The following is a 22,247-nucleotide window of genomic DNA, read 5'->3' on the forward strand; positions in this document are numbered from 1 at the left end:
AGTCAATAAATATACGGAATGAGTGAATCTGTATGTGTCTAAGTCACATCCCACAAAACAGTACGGGAAATAATGATTTTCAGCAATTCAGGACAGGTTGGCATTTTATCATATGGCAACTTTTGATAAATATCTACTTATGTACTTAAAGTTCTGTTAACTACAATAATTGCATACTCACCTAATGTTGATTTATTTTTGCTGACTAGCCAACAATGATAGCCAAACAGAGAAGACAAGCTGACAGAAAACATAGCTGCAGCAAAGAATAAAAACATAATATGGAACTTGGCTTGAGTATCAGGTAGGCCATTCTATAAAGAAAGGAAGAAAATAAAATGTTTTGTCAAAGGGATAAGTATTCCCTACTTTTATAAGTATGTAAGATTTGTTTTTTTGCTTTAATTTTTTAAAAAATTTAGATATGGAGAAAGATACAGGGCTTTATGTAAAAACTTTGAGGAAAAAATATGTATCATCATTAAAATAAATGTTCACTGGAATATGAAGATATATATGGAAAAGATATTAAAATTTGGAATATTTATTTTGTTTTGCATAACTGAATCACAGAAAAATTATGGTAGTATGTAGGCAAACTATAACAGTAGGAAGCAAAACTATAAAATATAATTTTTATTTTACTTCCTGAAAATATTTTGTTAACATGTGATGGATTTTTAAATGTTTAAATAGTTTTGTTATAACGTCTGAAAATGAAGGGTAATTGGCACAATTTGGCTACTATTCTCATTGATGTTTTACATTACTACAAACGGCAGCATCAACTCAAGAACACATACAACAACACATCCACAATAATGGTTCAAGCTATTTTAAATAATAGCATCACAGAAAAGATCAACACTAGTGCATAACACCTGTCTAAAATGAACCTTACAACATCTGTGGGCTTAAACAGGCCATCTCAAAGCAAAACCAGTTTGACTCTCATTGTTTGTATTGTCCAAGGAGACCCAGACTCACTCTAGAATGGCAGGCTTGGGGCTATGGACACTTAATGGTGCACCAGAGCTACTAGGAGGTGTCCCCTTCTGATAGAAGGTCAGACTGTTTCAATATGCTGTAGTATCTGTCAGATTGACATCAGTCACAAGATCTCACTGATAGCTTTTGACAGCAAAGTCCTCACAGTAGAAACTCTGGTCATTTCTTTACAAATACATTTGTAGTTTGGAACTAAAACCATCCACGGGGATGAGGAGCAGTGACGTAACATTCTCTCAGACATTCTTTAAGGATCATTCTGCAAGCTGGACACTGGAAGTCTCCTTGAATGCTAGGGGCATGCCCAGACACCTGTGTGTTCCTTGTGTTTAGCAATGGTAGGCATTCAATAAATCTTTAGTCTTGAATGTGGTTCAAATCTCACATAAATGATTGAGCAATTCAGAAAGTCTTACCCTAATAAAGGACAATTTAATGAAAATAATAAAGCAATCCTGGCGGAGGAGAACTGTTTTTCACCATCGTTTGGTGTTCACAAGATGTATCTTTGGATATTTAAAATAATTTTAATTTTGTTTTGCTTACATTTAAAATATACAGTGCAGAAAACAAATGAGTTGCCTAAAGCCTATACTTAATAACAATTCAGGACATTATAGATATAATAGTTTAAAAAATAATTTTTTACACATAAAGAAAACACTTCTAAATACTGAAAAAAATCTTACACAGTCAATTCTCGTTATTCGCAGTGGGTATATTCTATAAAGTTGTCATGAACGCTGAATTTGTGAATACTGAACGATTGCTCCTAGCAAAATACAGCGTTAGGTTTCTGCAAGCCTGGGGTCACAATATTTTCATCACCTGATCAATACATAACCTTGTTTTATGTGTGTTTCTGATTAAAAACACCTTATTGATACCTTAGTTAATATATATTGTCGATTCATTAACACAGAACTCACGGCCAACAGCACCATCTCATGCCTGAAAGAAGCTTATCTAACACACGTATTTTCTCCAGAAGGCACATCACAGTCTTCTTTTGCTTGGAAACACCAGAGAGCACTTCAGCACTATGCATTTCCAACAGTGAACCAACAAAAAGCACAAAAATGCAAAAAAACGTGGCACTAAAAAGATTGAAAAGCACACTTGTTTACAGTTTGAGAGTTCAAACAAGAAGGCAGAATGTCGCCTTGTTTGATCTCAACTGGGAATGTGCACATGGGGCTACTCAAACTCTTCCCACTCAGTGCCTGTCTACAAATGACCACAAATGCTCAACGAGTATTGACTTTGGTGTTACAAATAAATGTCAGCAAGTAGGTGAATTCACAATACAGAATCTGCGAATAATGAGGACTGACTCATTATATTTGATTAAATATATAAATAGCTCTATTCTATAAAATTAGTGTCTGAAATAATTTACTACTGAAAGTCTCTCTATATATTTTTGTATACCAAAAAAGGTCACCAAGGTAATGACTTACTGTCCAAAATTTGATAAAATACTGTAAATCTGTAGCAGCAATAAAAACGCAGTACAGCAGGGAATAAGCCAAGAAAAGGAGGAAAAATTTATAATTTGAAAATCCAACACAATTGTTCACCCTGTTAATAAAACAAAAACAACATTTTCAATGAGTTTTACATTTTCACCCTAGGTATACATATGTTCAACCTTAACACAGTGGTTTCCTATCATTTAAAACTTATTGGCATTTCTTTAAGTATAACTCATAAGATTTCCTTACACATACAGACATTAAAAAATCCATTTCACTAAAAAGGAATTTCTGTGTTTAAATTTTTAAAAGTTGATATGTAATACTGCTTTAATCAATCATGAACCATACAACTATATTTCATGTCCAGTTATACAAAGAAGCACATGCCTAAAAGCATAGAGCTTGGAGAAACCTAATAAAGTCAGGCGGATAAGAGGAATTTACTAAATTCTTTCTCTATGTTACCCGTGGGTTTGATTTCTAACTATGATTAAGTCATTTAAAATCTTTCCAGTTTTTCCAAATGGGACGAAATATCTTCACAAACTACTTACATGCCGTCATCATGCCACTGAAGCAAGCAGATTATCAAAGTACATTAAATGGGAAGTTTAAGAAAAGAACTAGGACTGGGAGCCAGACAGCCAGGTCGTAATGCACATTGGACACTAGATAATTACGTGGCCCTGGACAAAGTGAAATAGTCTATAAGAATCTCATTTTCCTTATCTGTGAAATAAGCATTCTGAGATCCTTTCTGAGAGCCAGCTCTATATTCTATAATTCCAAATACGGAGATTTAGAATTCTCAGTTCTTACTCTAAAATCATTATATTTGGAGGAGGGGGCAAGAATTCAAACTATTATATCAATAAACATAAATACAAATATAACTCATACTTTATAGTCACTTTTTTCTATCAAAGTTTTTTTTTTCCTTTCACAAAGACAAGGGAATTCCTGGATGATCTTGTGTATATGTGACACAGCACCTGAGGGGAATTAGCTGATATCTTCACTGGTTGAATTGACTTTGTTAACCAGTATAACAAACCTATTGCACAGAACATACACATACTGTTTCCTCTCCTCAAATGCCTTTGTTCCTACTCTAATGTTGGTAAAATAATGTCAGTCTCCACTGATTTTGCTAATAAATGGAAACACTTTTCTTTCTAGATGGTTAAAGTGAAACTATGTTCATATGAAAAATGTTTACTCAATTATACAAGATGAATACGTTGACTCCATTATACAAGATGAATACGTTCTAGAGATCTGCTGTACGACATTGTGCCTATTGTTCACAATACTTTATCGTGCACTTAAAAATTTAAGAGGATAGATCTTATGTAAATGTTCTTATAATAAAAAAAACACATTTTTAAAATTAAAAAAATAAAAAAGGTAAAACCTTTACCTGGCTTATGAATAAACCATAAATTTGAAAAAAAAAAAAGGAAGAAAAATGTTTATATCTTCTACCTTGAAAAATATAAGGTGAAGGGAACAGCATTAGATTTAGTAATTTTGGAACTTAAGGGTATTGTATATGGAAAATAAATTCATAAAGAAGGAAATACTGCAGGTGCAACTGTAAGAAAACAGTTATATTTGCAGCTCTAGAGATTCCAGCGTGAGTACAAACCAATTACTGATATTGCCTTTTATGACATCTGAATGACAAACGGCGAGAAATAATACTGCAAACAGTTCCATACAAGCCTAGTCTAATTGTATTCTGTCTCAGAAGGATACAGGAGATTCCCTTCACTTACTTGAGTTGGTTTCAAGAGGAGAGAATGGGTGGACAAAGGCTGGGATACTGTAAGACTTGGGACTTTGTGGGTGAAGACAATGACTCTTTTGTGGACTAGGGGAAAATGAGAAGGGAGAGGAAAGATTGTTTCTCTTCCTACAGGAATGTAAGAAGCAGTTTTTTTATCAAATGATAAATAGCATTTTTATAGAAAGTAAAATGATTTTGATCATAGGTTTTATAACACCTAATTTAGCTTACTTTAACTTCTACTTAGGAACACGGTGTAATTTGCCATGTCAGAGCCAGGAAACACAGGAGAAAGTCAGTAAATAAAGACCAAGTATTTTAGAATTTGATATAGAGACTTTATACTTGAGGAAATATAGTAATAATATTTATTTTTAATAATACCTTACTCTCTTCATAACAGACAGCTTTTGGTTACACGTTTTAACTGCCTACTGCTTTGTAGACTCAATTTGAAAAGGAAGAGGACGTATTCTGTGTCTGAATGATTTTATATGGAGAAACAAAACACGTTCTAGGTAAATATCCCTTATCTGTTGTTTAAATTCCGTGTAAACAGCTGTTGCCTCTGTTTCAGGGAAGTGCTTCTGCTTCTAAATTGGAAAAAGAACATATTATGGAAAGAAAATTGGAAACAACGTGGCCTTCTAAGTCCAAAAAACTTGCAGTGCGACTTGGAGCCCAGCTTTAACTATCTACGCCTCACTTTCCTCCTCTTTAAAATGGGACAAATAATTTCCACTAATTTCTGTCATTGTTATAAGCATTACAGATTTTACATATATGTATAGACAGTCTCTAGTACATTATAGGCAATCAATAAATTGAAGCTAAAATTATTGAATTAGTGTTACCTAACCTTTGGCAAGCAATGTCTAAGTATATTATTAACATAATTATTTAATAAATGAAAATTTTATATTAAAAGAAAAAATGCTTCTCTGATAGGAAACCCAATGAAGCAAATACTACAGGATCTCTATTTATTTAAAACAGTGTGAGGTGATCCTCTACGCACTGATGGTAATCTTAACTGGCCACAACAGATATGCTGAAGTCGCTAACAGACAGGCACTGTTTTCTCGTTTTTAAAATGCTCCAAGTTGACAGATACTGAATTTCAAAATCATACAAGATCTGTATAGAAAGGTTGCCCCACAGTTTGGGAACATCCTAAAGGTCTTTTAATAAGTGACTTCTATATTCACTTTATTTACAGCCATTTATAATGGCTATAAAAAAGATTTTTTTATACATTGATATGGGAAATTTTCCAGGATACATTAAGTGAAGGGGAAAAAAAAAGGGCAAAGATTCAGTCCATAATGGAACCACTTGTGTTAAAAAAATGTGTAAAAAATTTTCTGTGTGTATAAAAATAATTTCACACACATACACATTTATATCTGAAAAGTACACAGAACACTGAGCAACACTGATTCCCTGTTAAGAGGGGAAGAAGGTGGGTAGCTAGGAAGAGCACTTGCATTTTTTTAATTTTTAAATTTAGAACCACAAGTATGTGTTATCTACAAATTTTTTAACTTAAGATTTTAATTTGAAATTTAAAATAAATAAGTAAAATGGCCGCTCCATTCAGCTGGCACCCGGTGAATATTAGGCCCTTGGCACCAAACCCTTCACAAACTGACCTGCTACTGCTTTCTGCAAGGGAGTGTCCAGAGCTGAGATGGGGCTGGGACAGTGGCTGTGGCAGGGAAAACGGTAGTGCAGAGAAGCAATAGCACAGAAGTTGAAAGGTACTGCAGTCAGTTCATTCACCTTCTTCCACACCGCCACAAACGGTGAGATGACAACAGGCGGTATATAGGTATGCAACCTAAATCTCTAGAGTGTTGCATCTGTTCCCCTTCACTTATTTCATAGGGTCTGCCAAAATTTGAAAGATTGTCAAATTATGCTATAAATTTCTTATAAAGTCAAATGAACTGCAGGTTTAGAAAGACTGCTCTCGTTGTAAATTACTATTTTCTATTTTTATAACTTTGTGAGGATAGCAAGGGCATGCAAGCTTTGTAGGTACGTGCTAGCTTGGGATTAATCCTGATTGTTTCCACCTCTCCACTCCTTATCATCACAGTCTCTTACTACTTTAAGTTAGAAAAATCGGAGTCACCTCTATGCCCCTGATTTCTTTACTGCTCTGCTAAATTATACCTAGAATACACAGCTCCCCAGAAAGAAGGGTGTCTTACTATGGGTTCACCCCAAAGCAGACCCTGAGACAAGAACTTGGATACAGTTGATGAAACAAGAAAGGGAGAAAACCCAATATAGCATGTATTCTTGGCCCATCCTTCACTGGTTGAGGGTGGCCTCTGGAAGCATGACTGCCCTGGCACTTCTGGACTGCCCGGCTTACGAGCTGAACAAACCTCCCCAGGCAGAAGAGAGCCCTCAGGCAGAGAAGCAAAGAAACCACGGTGCCTGAGGTGCGGGGCTGTCAGCGGGCAGGGGAACTGTCCACCCAGGTGCAGTGATCTCACAGGGGATCATGGGGCTCTGGGTGGGGCACCAACAGCACGTGCTACAGGAAGGTCAACAGAGGAAGACACAGAAGATCAAGAAAACCTGTAATTTAAGATATTGGGGGGAAACTACCTGCTGAGAAAGGAACAGAATGAATGAAATGAATGAAAGAATGAGGCAAGCAAAAGAATCACTACAAATGAAAATTAATACAAAGGGAGGATATTTTTTGAGATCTTTCTTTGAGATGAATATTATTCTCACAGGAGTTAACTAGTCTTTTTTATTTATTTATTTATTTTTTTCCCCCAAAGCCCCAGTAGATAGTTGTATGTCATTGCTGCACATCCTTCTAGTTGCTGTATGTGGGACGTGGCCTCAGCATGGCCGGAGAAGCGGTGCGTTGGTGCGCACCCGGGATCGGAACCTGGGCCGCCAGTATCGGAGCGCGAGCACTCAACCGCTAAGCCACGGGGCCGGCCCAGGAGTTAACTAGCCTTAACACTAAAGGAGAAAATCTAGGTGGAGAAAAGGAAGAGGCATCCTGGAGAGAGATATAGAATACTGTAAACCCGACATTCTTCTATTGTTTCCTGCAGCTAAGATAACCATTCCCCATAGATGTTACAACCTACACCTCGTGTAAATTTGTGGGCACGTCTATCTTTCTCTTGTGCCATCCCTGAAACAGATAAGGCTTGTAGAATTATCGTGCTTAATGTCCAAATCCAACCTGGCTGGCAACTTTAGCATGGCTGTCACAGGTATGTGCAAAGTGAGATAAAAAATTATAGGGAAAAGTAGAAAAATCAACCTTCATAAGTTAATTAGATCTTTCAAATAATCCTCTATTAAGTTACCTAATTTCATAACTTATAAATATTTTTTAAAATATTAATGAATCCTAAGAAAAAAGAACAAAGCAGGAGGCATCACAATCCCTGATTTCAAAACATACTACAAAGCAATAGTAATCAAAACAGCATGGTACTGGTACAAAAACAGACACACAGATCAATGGAACAGAATTCAAAGCCCAGAAATAAAACCACACATATACGGACAGCTAATTTTCGACAAAGGTGCTAATAACATACAATGGAGAAAGGAAAGTCTCTTCAGTAAACGGTGTTGGGAAAACTGGACAGCCACATGCAAAAGAATGAAAGTGGACCATCTGCTATCGCCATTCACAAAAATTAACTCAAAATGGCTCAAAGACCTGAAGGTGAGACCTGAAACTATAAAACTCATAGAAGAAAATATAGGCAACACACTATTTGACATTGGTCATAAAGGAATCTTTTTGGATGACATGCCTACTCAGACTAGGAAACTAAAGAAAAAATAAACAAGTGGGACTTTATCAGAATAAAGAGCTTCTACAAGACAAACGAAACCAGAATCAAGATGAACAGACAACCCACCAGCAGGGAAAGAATATGTGCCAAACATACATCTGACAAGGGGTTGATCTCCATAATATATAAAGAACTCACAACTGAACAACAAAAAAACAAACAACCAGATCAAAAAATGGGCAGAGGAAATGAACAGACACTTCTCCAAAGAAGATATACAGATGGCCAATAGGCACATGAAAAGATGTTCAACATCACTAATCATCAGGGAAATGCAAATCAAAACAACACTAAGATACTACCTCACGCCCGTTAGAATGGCTATAATCACCAAGAGAAAAAACAACAAATGTTGGAGAGGATGTGGAGAAACAGGAACCCTCATACACAGCTGGTGGGAATGCAAATTGGTGCAGCCTCTATGGAAAACGGTATGGAGATTCCTCAAAGAATTAAAAATAGAGATGCCCTATGACCCAGCCCTCCCACTACTGGGAATCTATCCAACGCACCTGAAATCAACAATCCAAAGAGGCTTATGCACCCCTATGTTCATTGCAGCATTATTCACCATAGCCAAGAAGTGGAAGCAACCCAAGTATCCCTCGACTGACGATTGGATTAAGAAAATGTGGTATATATAATACAATGGAATACTACTCAGCCATAAAAAAGACAAAATCATCCCATTTGCAACAAGATGGATGGGCCTGGAGGGTATTATGTAAGTGAAGTAAGCCAGAAAGAGAAAGACAAACACTGTATGATCTCACTCATATGTGGAATATAAACCAACACATGGACAGAGAAAACTGTATTGTGGTTACCAGGGGCAATGGGGGTGGGGGGTGGGGGGTGGGGGGTGGGGGGTGGGCACAAGGGGTGAAGGGAGTCATATATATGGTGATGGACAAACAAAAATGTACAAGCCAAAATTTCACAATGTTAAAAACTATTAAAACATCAATAAAAAAAATATTAATGAATTTTAAGTGGAAACCCTTGTTTAATATGTGTGTATTTGCTATTCTACTCTTCAATGTCGTTTTATTTAAAGTAAATTGCTAGGGCCGGCCCTGTGGTACAAGCGGTTAAGTGCACGCTCTGCTGCAGCGGCCCGGGGTTCGCTGGCCCGGATCCCGGGCGCGCACCAACGCACCGCTTGTCAAGCCATGCTGTGGCGGCGTCCCATATAAAGTGGAGGAAGATGGGCATGGATGTTAGCCCACGGCCAGTCTTCCTCAGCAAAAAGAGGAGGATTGGCAGATGTTAGCTCAGGGCCGATCTTCCTCACACAAAAAAAACAAATAAATAAAGTAAATTGCTAAAGCTTTAGATGAATTAATTCTTTATTAGAAACTTCCAGTGAGGTATTGTATATAATTTATGTATACATTTTGGTGCAATTTCTGGGAAGCATTTTAGAATCTCTCTGCTTATGGATGTGCATACAAAGAAAACCATTTGTTCTGGAGCAAATATGAGAAATTAACTTTTATATTGTTAACCAACTGGTTTTAAAATTATTTCATAGAAATTCTCCTGAATAAAGGCTCTTTTGAGTGAATTAAACAAATATTAGAAACTAAATCTGAAAGTACCTCCTAGGTAAGCTAAGGCAAGATTTCATTTTTAAAAAGATTTAAATAGATAAATGATTCAATTTAAGTCATAACGGACAGAAATTTAAGTACAGAGCCGTACTCACCATGGGCAATGATGATCCATCTTCAAAATACATCTAAAAAAATAAACAAAAACAAAACACACACCAAAACTTTACACCCCCATAAGATCTTAATCCCATTAAATTATAAAAAGGAAATATAAAACAGTTATTTCAAAAGAGTTGTGGCAAGTAAAATGTTGCAAAATTATTTTCTTATCTAAAAACTGAATAATAGCAAAAGTCCTCATCTAAAATAAACACTATAGCCAATTCTAGTTATGATATGATAATACAACATTAAATTTGAAATATACATGCTTTAAGATGCAAATCAAATAACTTATTTTCTAAAAACAATGCAAAGTGATTGTGCCAAATATATTTCCTAAATAAAGGTTGGAGAAGCATGAATAAAGAGAAAAGGAAATAACTTGGAAAAACAGTGAGAAAAGAAACATGTTAAATAAAAAGCCGACCAGCATGTAGACATTTTAGAAGTAGAACGTTTTCTTACTTATCACAGACGGAACAGTGATGGCAGCGATCTGGCTTTATAAGTTGGCATCTGTCACAATATCGGATTGCTAGGAACAAAAATCTCCACTTAGCCTTAAATTTAACAGTGAACCAAATATACAATTAATGGCTTTGATCATCTATCCCAATTTAAATTTTAAAAAGCATACTGAATTTAAATTTGGTTCAAATGAGATATTCGACTCCGTAAATACAAAAATGGAATGAGTCACCTACAGCCTCAGTTCTCTGGAGAGTTTTCCCAAGAACAGAGAATCTTCTGGGGAAGTTGTTCTAAAGCATTCTCAATTGCCAGTAGTTATAATAAGGCTGACAAAGGGCACAAATGTGTTCATTTCCAGCAAAATAAACAGAATGTCTCCCTCAATTAAATCAATCTATTTCCTTCACCCTGCCAGGAAACCAGGTAAGGATACAACCACATTTTAGAAATTTTATGGGAAACATAGTTTATAAATTTGGGAATAAACTCCATTAGTTGCTTAAATTGGGAAAGAGCTCACATCTTCTCTGTTGGGTGAGATACAAGACTAGAAGAGAGGACTGGTACAAGTACTTCCAATAGAGAATTTTAATTCTTGTAACTGAAGTCTGGACCCTCTCTTCTCTAATACAGATATCAAAGACAATCACGGATGCCTGATCTGGAGATGCTATTTCAGTACACAGCATCTTACAGGATGCAGGCAGGCTACCAAAATCATAGGAAAGGAGTTATTAAGGGGGCAGTCCAGTAGGATCAGTAAAACCAAAGTAATGAATTTAAACTGTGGAAAAAATACTTGCAACTAATAATAACCAATGTTAGATTAGCTAACATTATAAATTCTGAAGAAGGAAACAGTTGCTATAAACTAAGAACAAAATGAGATTTTTTTAGACAACAAGGCCTATGTGGAGTTGTTTTCAATACTGAAATAAGTTCTTAACATCCCCTTCCCACTTTCTTTCTTGGGGATTGCAGAGATGAATGGCATGGCTGCTCATCTCCTGAGGGAACAAGTCTCACAAGGACATTCAAGAGAAGCTATAAGGTATCACTGGACCACGCAAAGTATTAAAGTGTAAGGCAGTTTGTCCAGAAGAAACATAATGTGAGCCCCGCGTGTACTTTCTCTAGGAGCCACATTAAAAGAAGTAAAAAGAAATAGGGGAAATTAATTTTAATAACATATTTTACTTTACCTAATACATCCAAAGTATTATTTCAACATGTAATCAATACAAAAATATTAATGACATATTTTACATTTTTTTCAAACCATGTCTTTGAAACCTGTTATGATTCTACACTTACAGTCATATTTTGAGTGCTCAGTAGCCACAAGGGACTAATAGCTACCATAAAGGCAGCACACGTCTCAAGTCACAAAATTTCCAGGTGAATTTTGGTAGACAAGGCTAGGTTCTTTCCAGATGGTGATTATCAAATCAGAGTGGGCAAGAACTCACAGGAAATCAAAACAACACAGAAATAAGTTTTTTGTTTTTAGTCTTTCATAAACAGAAATTTAGTCTTTTAATAATAAACACTCTGGGTGCCATATTATGTTCAACTAAAATCATCCCACTGTAATTTAAAACGAACATCTGATTATCATTTAAAAACTCCTAACAGTCAAGGGGGGAATTTTATTTTAACTATCTTGCTTGAATGTTTTCAGAATTTATTCCTATATTACTTATGTAATTTAAAACCTTTATGGCAAATGTTGAAAAGAAACATTATCAACATCTGTGTGCAAAACAATAAACTAATTACATCACCTCTAATTGTTACCTTCCTAGTCAAAATCTACAAAAAATGTTGTAGGAAAGGATCGAGGGCAAGAGAGAACTAAAAAATAAATAGTCCTAATTAATAAAAATAAAAATAAGTAATAACATAACGAAGTTGGGAGAGCCCTGTAAGAAAGCAGAAGATGGGTGGATCAGAAGATAGCACAGGAGAAAGAGACGCGAGAGGAGCAGTCTTCTTAATACCCTGCCTTCCCACACCCCACACCCAAGTCTGTATATGGTTGAATTTGTTCTCTGACAGCAGTCAGGTTAACCCAGGCAGCTGGCATTTTTCTCTTTCAGGTTTGGAGAAATTACTGGATTTAGAATGGATGGTAAAATCCTAATTTATATTAGCACTTTCTTCAATTGTCTATAGCATAAAGTGTGTGAACATTAACTGAACCTTTTAGTTGCTTTAGTCCACAGACTTGCCTGGCATGAAGAAGGAAATTATCCATAGAACACAGACTCTTAGAAGGGTGTGGTTGTGGGGTGGTAAGAAGGACTCTTCTCCCATTCCTGCCTTGGTGCTACTGTAGCTGCTCGACTGAACATCCTTCTGCACCATGCTCATCTTTACATGCTCCATATTCCAGAAGGGGATCAATTACACCAGCATTATAATCTATTTACTATACTTCGTGTAATTTAATTTAGTCAATGCCTCTAGTCAGTTATAATATTGATTTTAGCAGGCATCCAGAATTTTTGCCCTGAAAATATAAATAAAGATTATATTAGAAAATCCAGATTCTATTCCAAACTGTCACAAATATTGGGAATCATAAGTTCATCTCAGGAAAAAGGCATACGATACCTGAGAGGAATAAGAGATGACAGCCTTGACGTTATATAAACTACACAAGGAGACGACTTATAAATCCAAAGTGTAGTGGTTATTGTTAATAAAATGAATACTTTGTTCCGGTACGACCTATGCGTCCCCCCTTTCTCTTAATTCGGTATATCAAGGGGTATAGTAGACAAACACTGCACTAGGAAAGAGAAGACCAGATTTTTACACTTTGTACTGTCAACTAACTAGCTTTGGAAACTCAGGCAGTAATTTATTTTTAGGGGGCTTAAATTTCCTCAGTGTTCATTTAGGTTTATGTAGGGTAAATATACATAAACATACATCAGCACATCTCTGTCTTTGTGGGATAGAACCAGTGGCATAATATTAAGGCAGAAATTGCTACTTGCTCATTAAGAAACAGTGAAAACAAAACAGGAAAATATGGTATGTGAGATTTACAGTTAGATTCAATTATGATTCTAAATGAGTTAGAAACAAATATAAGTAATATAAAAATATCAATGAGATATTGCATATTCTTTTTTTTCATACTAAGTCTTTGAAACCAGTTGTGTATTTCACACTTAAAGCACATTTCAGTTTGGACTAGCCACGTTTTCAGTGCTCGACAGCCACATGGGGTTAGTGGCCACCAAAACAGGCAGCCAGGTCTAAAGTCACAAAATTTCTGGGTGAGTCTTGGTGGGCAAGTAATCAATAGTCCACGTGTGTCAGTTTTGAGATAATTCTTTAATTACATAGCTGTTAAATTACTTTAAAAATCTGACCCGAATAAAATAGTTTTATTAATTTAGTTACATTTGTAGCAAAAATTACCGTAAATTTCAAAGATAAAGAAATTGTACCAATACCTAAATTAAGTTTTATATAATTTATATAATTTCTGTTTTAAACTTATGTAAAATTATCAATGTTATGTTCATTATAGATTTTGCTCCATTAAATTAAATTAAATAAGAATAGGAAGGTCTATAATTATTTATTTTTATTTTTATTTTTTTTTTTTGAGGAAGATCAGCCCTGAGCTAACATCCATGCTAATCCTCCTCTTTTTGCTGAGGAAGACTGGCTCTGAGCTAACATCTATTGCCAATCTTCCTCCTTTTTTTCCCCCAAAGCCCCAGTAGATAGTTGTATGTCATAGTTGCACGTCCTTCTAGTTGCTGTATGTGGGACGCGGCCTCAGCATGGCCGGAGAAGCCGTGCGTCGGTGTGCACCCGGATCCGAACCTGGGCCGCCAGTAGCGGAGCGCGCGCACTTAACCGCTAAGCCATGGCGCTGGCCCGGAAGGTCTATAATTAAAACTTTAAAAATGAATACAACTACAAATCAAGATTTCAGCAATTTTAACATCTTCATTGAGTCACAACTAAGTAGGCAGAACAGAAGTAAACTCTGGTCTGATTTGGTTGAGATCTCTGTGCCACAGTGCTATTCAGGTTTCCATTCTGTTTTATGGAATTATACAGCAAAGATTTAATAGTAATCCAAGAGATAACACACTGTGTTTCAACGACTATTTGTCAGTTTCAGGTATATGAATATGCTTTCTAACAGTCACCACAATCTATCATGCCAAAGCACTCAGTATGGACATCTACCTCCAGACATGGTCCTGGTATAGATGGGAAGATCTTTGGCTGCTCGCCTAAGAACTTCCTGATGGGCTTCTCCTCTTGGCTCTCTCTCCAACAATTCTTTCTCTGCATAAGAGAGATGGAACTGTGGAATAAATTTAAATTTCAATCAGTATTTTCAAAGAAATAATAACATATTGGTCTCTGATACTTATAAAAAGGTGTTTATAAAATATTAATGGTATATAGTGTATATATTCAGAGAGGTAATAGAGTTTGAAATCTGGGCAAGTCTGTTAACCTCATGGATCATTTTTATGCATGTGAAAGAGGGAATAATTATAATAATACCTACTTCCTCAGATGTTTGTGAAACTCAAAAGAAACAGAGTATGTAAAAGTGCTTTATAAACTGTAGGTTCTATCCAAATATTAGCTGCATCAGGTCCAAAAAACCAAATACAGGTTGGTGGAATTATTACTTGATAATATGAATGTCAAAAAATCTACTTCTATCTTGGAATGAACTAAATATACAATTTCCTCCCTCAGAACACTTTTATGTACAAAGGCAGGTCACAGATTTTGAGACAGATGACATCTGTAGGATCTGAAGGGTTAGAAAATCACACAGGGGGAAAAGACAACATACCTGACCTGCCACCAACTTCAAGATTGTGGCAGTCCTTGACCAGTTGATACATGCTGCCTTGTTTTTGTTTAAATAGTTTTATTATTTTTAGAACACTTTAGATTTATAGAGAACATGAGAAAATTAGTACCTTCCCATATACCCTCTCACCAAGCTCCTCATATTATTAACATCATATATTCGTATGGCACATTTAGTACAAGTAATAATAATTAACTAAAGTCCACAGTTTATTCAGATTTCCTTAGTTTTTGCTGAATATCTTTTTCTGTTCCAGGATCCCATCCAGGATCCCACAGTACATTTATTTGTCATATCTCCTTAAGTTCCTCTTGGCTGTGACAGTTTCTCAGATTTTCCTTATTTTTGTTGACCTTGATAGTTTTGAGTAGTGCTGCTCAGGTATTTTGTAGGATGCTTCTCTATTGGAATTTGTCTGATGCTTTTCTCATGATTAAACTGGGCTCATGGGTTTTGAGGAGGAAGACCACAGAGCTAAAATGCCATTCTCATCACGTCATATCAAGGGAAGATACTATCAACATGGCTTATCATTGTTGATGTTGACCTCGATCACCTGGGTGAGCCAGTGTTTGTCAGGTTTCTCCACTGCGAAATTACTCATTATTTCTCCATTTCCATCCTGTACTCTTTGGAAGGAATTCGCCATATGCAGCCTGCATTTAAGAAGCCCGCATTTATTCTTGCCCTCTTTGAAGGCAGAGTATTTACATAAATTATTTTTCCCTATAAGAGATTTTTCCCTTCTCCCCATTTATTTATTCATTTAGTCATTTATTTACATCAGTAGACTTATATTTATTTTATACTTTGGGTTATAATCTAACATTATTTTATTTATTTTGTTGCTCAGATTTTTCCAGCTTTGGTCACCGGGAGTCCTCAGTTGGCTCCTGTGTCCTTTGACATGTCATCATCAATGTATTTTATTTATTTGGGGGGAAGAAGCACTTCCTTATTTCTGGCACTGTACGATGCTCCAGGCTCATCTTGAATATTTGCTGCCCTAGTTCTAGAATCAGCCATTTCTCCAAAGATCCCTCCCTCCTTAAACTGGACAATGGTATTAGAAGCCAAGATATGGGCTCAAATAGAGTTTTCAGACTAAAGGAGAGTATAATATTAAAAGGATATACATAGTAAGAAAAAAACTAAAATCTAATAACAAATAAACAGAAAACTCACAGAACTGTATTTCCTTTTTTGCTAGTTGTTTTTCACTTAGGACAAAAAGAAACATATAACCTCACCAGTATCTAAAATGTACAAATTCAAACACAGAACTTTTCTGCTTATTAAAGTGGCAACAGTTTTCTTAATAACAGCATGCAATGCCAAGGGTTGGATAAAACCGGTGGCATTGTAAATTGCTACAATCCTTTTGGGAAACAATTTGGCAAGTGACTTAAATTTCCTTGATCTAGTAATTCTACCTCTGAGAATTTATATTAAGGAAATAATCCAAAACATGGGTAAAGTTCTATGTACAAACATGTTAAAAACATCATTTATAATAGTAAAAGTTGGGATAAGCCTAAAAATCCAAGTTGGGATGTGACTAAGTAAATTTTTACATGTTTCAGTAAGAATATTATGCCATTATTAAAAATGACAATACACCAATGATGGACTACTACATGAAAAAAAGTTGGAATTTGTGTACTCTGAATATAATTAGGAAAAATAACTAGAAAGAAATTCGGAATGTAAACTGGCTGAATTGGTGTGGTGGGAGGTTTTTTTCTTTTTCTTTTTGCCTAGTCTCCATTTTCAAAATATAATTTAGTATGGTTATATTACTTTTATCTTGGGAGAAAAACTTACAAATTGAAAAACTGTAATCAATTTAACAATCTTGCTATGAAAAAGGTAAATTTTAATTCACATGTTCCAGATTTCTTATAGTCTCTCAATAGTGACAGGAAAATATTTTCTTATATTACCTCCTCTCCTACTTTTTTAGTCCCATTTTTCAAAGATTTTTAGCACCTGAGAGCACATTATTGTCAGTTTAAGTCCAGGACCCTTACTCTATAGGTAAGGGTCTCCAGCTGCTGATTAATTAGAAGATTAGCCCAAGATCTTGCATTTTAACAGAATAACCTAAAATTCTTAATCAGCAATCAAGGGCTCTTTCTTTCACAATAATGGTCTCCAAACTCTTTTGATCATGTACCCCCAGCAGTAAAAAATAATTTGAGGTGGCACTGCCAATATATGCATATTTATTTGTTTATAAATGTACTGTTAGCTAATATATTATGGACCTTATATATGAAACTTTAAAAAAGAGAAATGTTAAAAGAATAACACATAAATAGAAGTTTCGCTATTTTTTCTCCATGCTCCAATTGATGTCCTGGGCACATCCACCAATGTGGTGTCCCCTCTCTGTACCAGAGTGCGGTGTAGCGACAAGAGTGTAGCCTTGATGGTCCAAACAACTTTGGTTTGAATGTTAGCTCTGCCAGACACTAGCACTAGTGCCTTAGGATAATTAGCTCCTGTTCAGAGCCTACTCCATTCATAAAATGGTAATAAATAATATCTATCCCACACAGTTGTAGGAATTGAATAAGGTACACGTCTTTTGCAGAAAAATCATCCAACAAAGCCTCGTACAGCTGTCAATTCACTGTTATGAATCTCAACTGCTCCCTCAATACTGTGTTATTTCTTCTGTGTTTTGTATCATTTCATTTTTCCACTCTCTCCAACCACTATTTCGACACTTCGCTGCTCTCCCAAACCTCTGTCAACCCACGACCCTCATCATTGTTAGCCAATGATCTCATACATAATTTTAGGGAGAAATTAGAAGTCACTTCAACTTCCTGCCAAAGCTACAAACACAAACCTGCATCTGTACACGTAACTTCTTTCCTATATTCAATCATTCAACAAATATGTACCAAGTACCTTCTATGGGCCTAATGGGGATGGATTAGTGAGCAGAACAGATAAAGTTCATGCCATTGTAGAGCTTATATTCTAGGGGTGGTATAAAAAATGAACACAGAATGAATTATAGAATGATATGCTGTGGAGAAAAATCCAGCAAAGCAAGGTTTAGAGGGAATGTCAGGGAGAGGGTTTTGCTGTATCATACAGAGTCGTCACGGAAAGCCTCCAAGATCAGGCACCACTTGAGCAGAAACATAGAGATAGGAAGAAAGGGAGGGGCCTGGCCATGCAGCTGTCTGTGCAAAGAGCATTCTAGGTCAAGGGGAAGTAGCAGGTTTCAAGGCCCTGAAGGAGGAACAAGCCTAGCATGTTGACAGAACAGCAAGGAAACCAATGTGATTAAAGCAACATTCAAGAGGGTCAGAGAGGCGGTGTGGGGCCAGGCCACATGCAGTGTTTTAGGCTGTAGCAGAGAATTAGGTTTTTACTCTGAGTGAGCAAAGATATCACAGGAAAGTGCTGAGCAGAAGAATATGATCTGTTTTGTGTTTTGAAAGGCTCACCCTGGATACTGTGTTGAAAATATACAGAAGAGGGCAAGTCCAAAAACAAGGAAGCTTGTCAAAAGGTACTGGAAATATACAAGGGAGAGATGAGGGTGGCTTGGACGAGGGTAGAAGCAGTGGAGGGGCATGAGCTCACACTGTGGGTACCCTAAGTATATGGCTTACACAATATGCTGATTGATTGGATATGGGATCTTAGAGAAAAAGAGTAGCCAACATGACTCCAAGGTTTTTGACCTGAACAACTGGAATAATGGAGTTGCCATTATTGAGACAAGAAAACTTTAGGAATAGGAGGATTCAGGGAGCTGGTGGGAAATCAGAAGTTTGTTTTCAGGTATGTTAAATTTGAAATTCCTACTAGACGCCAGATAGGTAACTGGAAATGAGTTTGGAGTTTGGGAGAGAGGCCCAGGCTAACAATATTAATTTGAGAGCTGTAGCACTGAGATGATATATACAGTCATAACGTAGATAAATAAGAGAAGAGATCCAGCGATTGAGCTGGGACAATCCAATAGTTTAGAGGCTCAGGAGATAACCAGGAACCAGCAAAGAAGATCAAGAAGAAGCTGCCACTATGAATAAAAATAGAATTATTTGGACGAGAAAGGAGAAAAGAATATTCTAGAAAGAGAATAACGGCATGGTGTACACAGCAAACTACATGTAACTAAGAACTACTAGAGTATAAAGTGGGACGTCAGAAATTTAGATGAGTCATTGTTGCCAAACTAGGGAGACTGGACTTTACCCTGTGGGATATGTGGAGTCACTGAACGATACAAGCAGTAGAGTCAAAGGGTTAAATTTGTTTTTAGATGAATCACTCTAGCTTCAGGGTGAAGGATGAATTTTTGCAGAGTTCTGGGAAGGGAATGTAGGCAAGATCACAAACAGCAACACCATGTAGGAGAAGAATGCAATGTCTCAGACAAAAGAGATGACTGAGACTCTTAATTAGGGCGATGATGAAAAAAAAAATTAGAGAGTGAAAACATCAGCAGGATTTGGATGTTGGGGGAGGGGCGAGGAAGTGGGAGGATTCAAGCATGGCTGCCAAGCTTCTGCTGGAATGACGCGGTAGATGGCAGTGGCATTAACTGGTGTAAGAAACAGATGAGTCACAGTTTGGGGAAGGAGAGGGTGATGACTTCAGTTTTTGACGTGTTGCGTTTGAGGTGTCAGCGGGATGACCAAGGAGCTATGTTTGGTAGGGAGAGACATAAGTTGGAAATTCTCAGGAGAGGTCAGAGCTAGAAATAGATTTGGGAATTGTGAACACAGAGGTCATAGTAAACCTCCAGAGTGGATGAAATCACCTACGATAGAAGTCAGCATTTTCCTTCAAACCTACAACTAAGGCCAGCATGGGGGTAAGAGAGATGAGAGAGAAGTGAATATGGTAGGAGGGAGGAAAAGGAGGTAGGAAAAGAAAAATCAGTAGATATAGAAGAAAACAAGGCTATATCTCACTCATTTTAGGCCAAGCATACCATTAATTGTGTGCAAGTATCTGTGGTTTTGTTTTTAATATCCTTTCCCAGGCCATATAGCATATTTACTGGCCTTTTTGACCACAGCTGCATTTCAAACATTCCTGCATTACTTCAGGAAACAATTTACAGTGATGCCTAGACCTTTTTTTTTTTTTTAACTTGGCCCACTAAAACAACACTATTCTTACTGGAGCAAAGTTTATTTCTATTCAACAAACATGTACTGGACTAAGTACTGAGGATATAAAAATGAGGAAGACATAGCCCTTTGCTCTAAGAACACGTAACCAGGATGAGAGACCCAGAAACAAATAGCCAGAATGATCGTTTCGAAATGCAAATTTTGATCATGTCACTCTACTTAACACTTTCTGTAGCTGAGACTGCTAGTTGTTGCCCAATATCCACTCTTTTCTTCTTCTAACATGGTTAACATGGTCATTGAGAATAAAGACTACACTCCTAGCTTTCTGTGCAAGTAACTGTGGTCATATAACTAAGTTCTAAATTTAAGTGAAAATGGCATCAGCAACTTCCAGAAAGTGTCCTTAAAGGGAAGACCATTTACTTCTACTCCTCTCTCCTACTTTCTCTGGCCTGCTGGCTGGAATGTGGACATGATGGCTGGAACTGGAGCAGCCATCTTAGGCCAAGAGGGGTGATGCTGGGAATGGAAGCTACACATGTCAGAGCAACAAGACAGAAGGAGCCTGGGTACCTGGCAGCTATGGACTAGCTACAGATTTTGAATGCAGAGCAGATTATTAAATCGTTATTTTTTTGCTGTTATTTCTGGTGGTTAACAGCCAACTAATACACCATTAGTATGATAATTATAACAGAAGCTTGTCTACCTTCAGCTCTATCTATCCATCCATCCATCCTGATATCTGACTCTAAAGTAGAAATGGAACACATAATAAATTTCATGTTGGTAATATAATGCTCATCTAGTGCAAAAATAATATTTGCCAAGTGAAAATTCAAGTATTTACTAACAGACACATTAAAAAAATAATCACTATACTCAATTAGTTTCAACATTAATAAAAAGACATAAAATTCATTCTTCAGACATCAGCATATTGATTTCCATCTTTAGAATAACTTTACTAATATTTTAACTTACTTCTTTTGAAGGATTCATTGGTAATGTAAAGATAGTTTTCCAATATGACCAGACAAACATTGCAAAAAGTAGATGATAAGCAATCAGGCACACAACTAAAATGAGAGAAACATAATTAGCATTGTAATATGCAAATATGTACTAAAATCATGGTATTCACAAAAGATCTACTTGTTCTAAAATAACAAAATTACCAATTATAATAAATACACTTTATATTGATTTTTACTATTGTAAATAAGTTCATTTATATCATACTGGAATAAGCACAACTCAAATAAGAAATTTTTATACCTAAAGCCAAGAGTTAAAAAAAATCCCTAATACTATATAATTATAAATCCCTAATAATGCATTATTCTACACATAATCTACACCCATGATTAGAACCCTCCCATCTAGGGGCCGGCCCCATGGCTTAGCAGTTAACTGCGCATGCTCGGCTACTGGCGGCCGGATTCGGATCCCCGGGGGCGCACCTACGCACCACTTCTCCGGCCATGCTGAGGCCGCGTCCCACACACAGCAACTAGAAGGATGTGCAACTATGACATACAACTACCTACTGGGGCTTTGGGGGAAAAAAAGGAGGAGGATTGGCAAAAGATGTTAGCTCAGAGCCGGTCTTCCTCAGCAAAAAGAGGAGGATTGGCACGGATGTTAGTTCAGGGCTGATCTTCCTCACAAAACAAAACAAAACAAAAGAACCCTCCCATCTGTAGACAGGCCCACCCACTGGCAAAATGGCTAACAGAGACCTTTCCTAAATTGTAAAAACAAGGCAATTATGCCTGCAACCTTAAATAATAAACACAGCATTAAACAAATGTTACAACATTCAGGCTTTAAGAACTTTGCTTTACTGAAAAAGAATAGCAACAGCAGTTCCTACTTGTTTGCTTATTTGCTTAGCTCTAGTCAAATCTAGCACCCCTAACTGTTTTAATGACAACACACTTAGACA

General features: G+C 36.5%; 1 protein-coding gene across 1 annotated transcript in view; it reads right to left on the minus strand.

Annotated features, from left to right (window-relative positions):
* Positions 1-22,247, minus strand: part of ZDHHC2 (zDHHC palmitoyltransferase 2) — a 66,703-nt gene that overhangs the window by 16,801 nt on the left and 27,655 nt on the right. Inside the window, exons 3-8 of the mRNA XM_087418448.1 lie at positions 21,284-21,378; positions 14,537-14,657; positions 10,310-10,379; positions 9,835-9,867; positions 2,469-2,589; positions 182-314 (exon numbers count right to left, since the gene is read on the minus strand). Of these exons, the coding sequence (XP_087274574.1) occupies positions 182-314; positions 2,469-2,589; positions 9,835-9,867; positions 10,310-10,379; positions 14,537-14,657; positions 21,284-21,378 (573 nt within the window). The remainder of the gene's footprint in view (positions 1-181; positions 315-2,468; positions 2,590-9,834; positions 9,868-10,309; positions 10,380-14,536; positions 14,658-21,283; positions 21,379-22,247) is intronic.

The sequence above is a fragment of the Ceratotherium simum genome, chromosome 28, assembly GCF_057802395.1.
Source record: "Ceratotherium simum simum isolate JZ-2026a chromosome 28, ASM5780239v1, whole genome shotgun sequence".
In the NCBI taxonomy this organism is placed as follows: domain Eukaryota; kingdom Metazoa; phylum Chordata; class Mammalia; order Perissodactyla; family Rhinocerotidae; genus Ceratotherium; species Ceratotherium simum.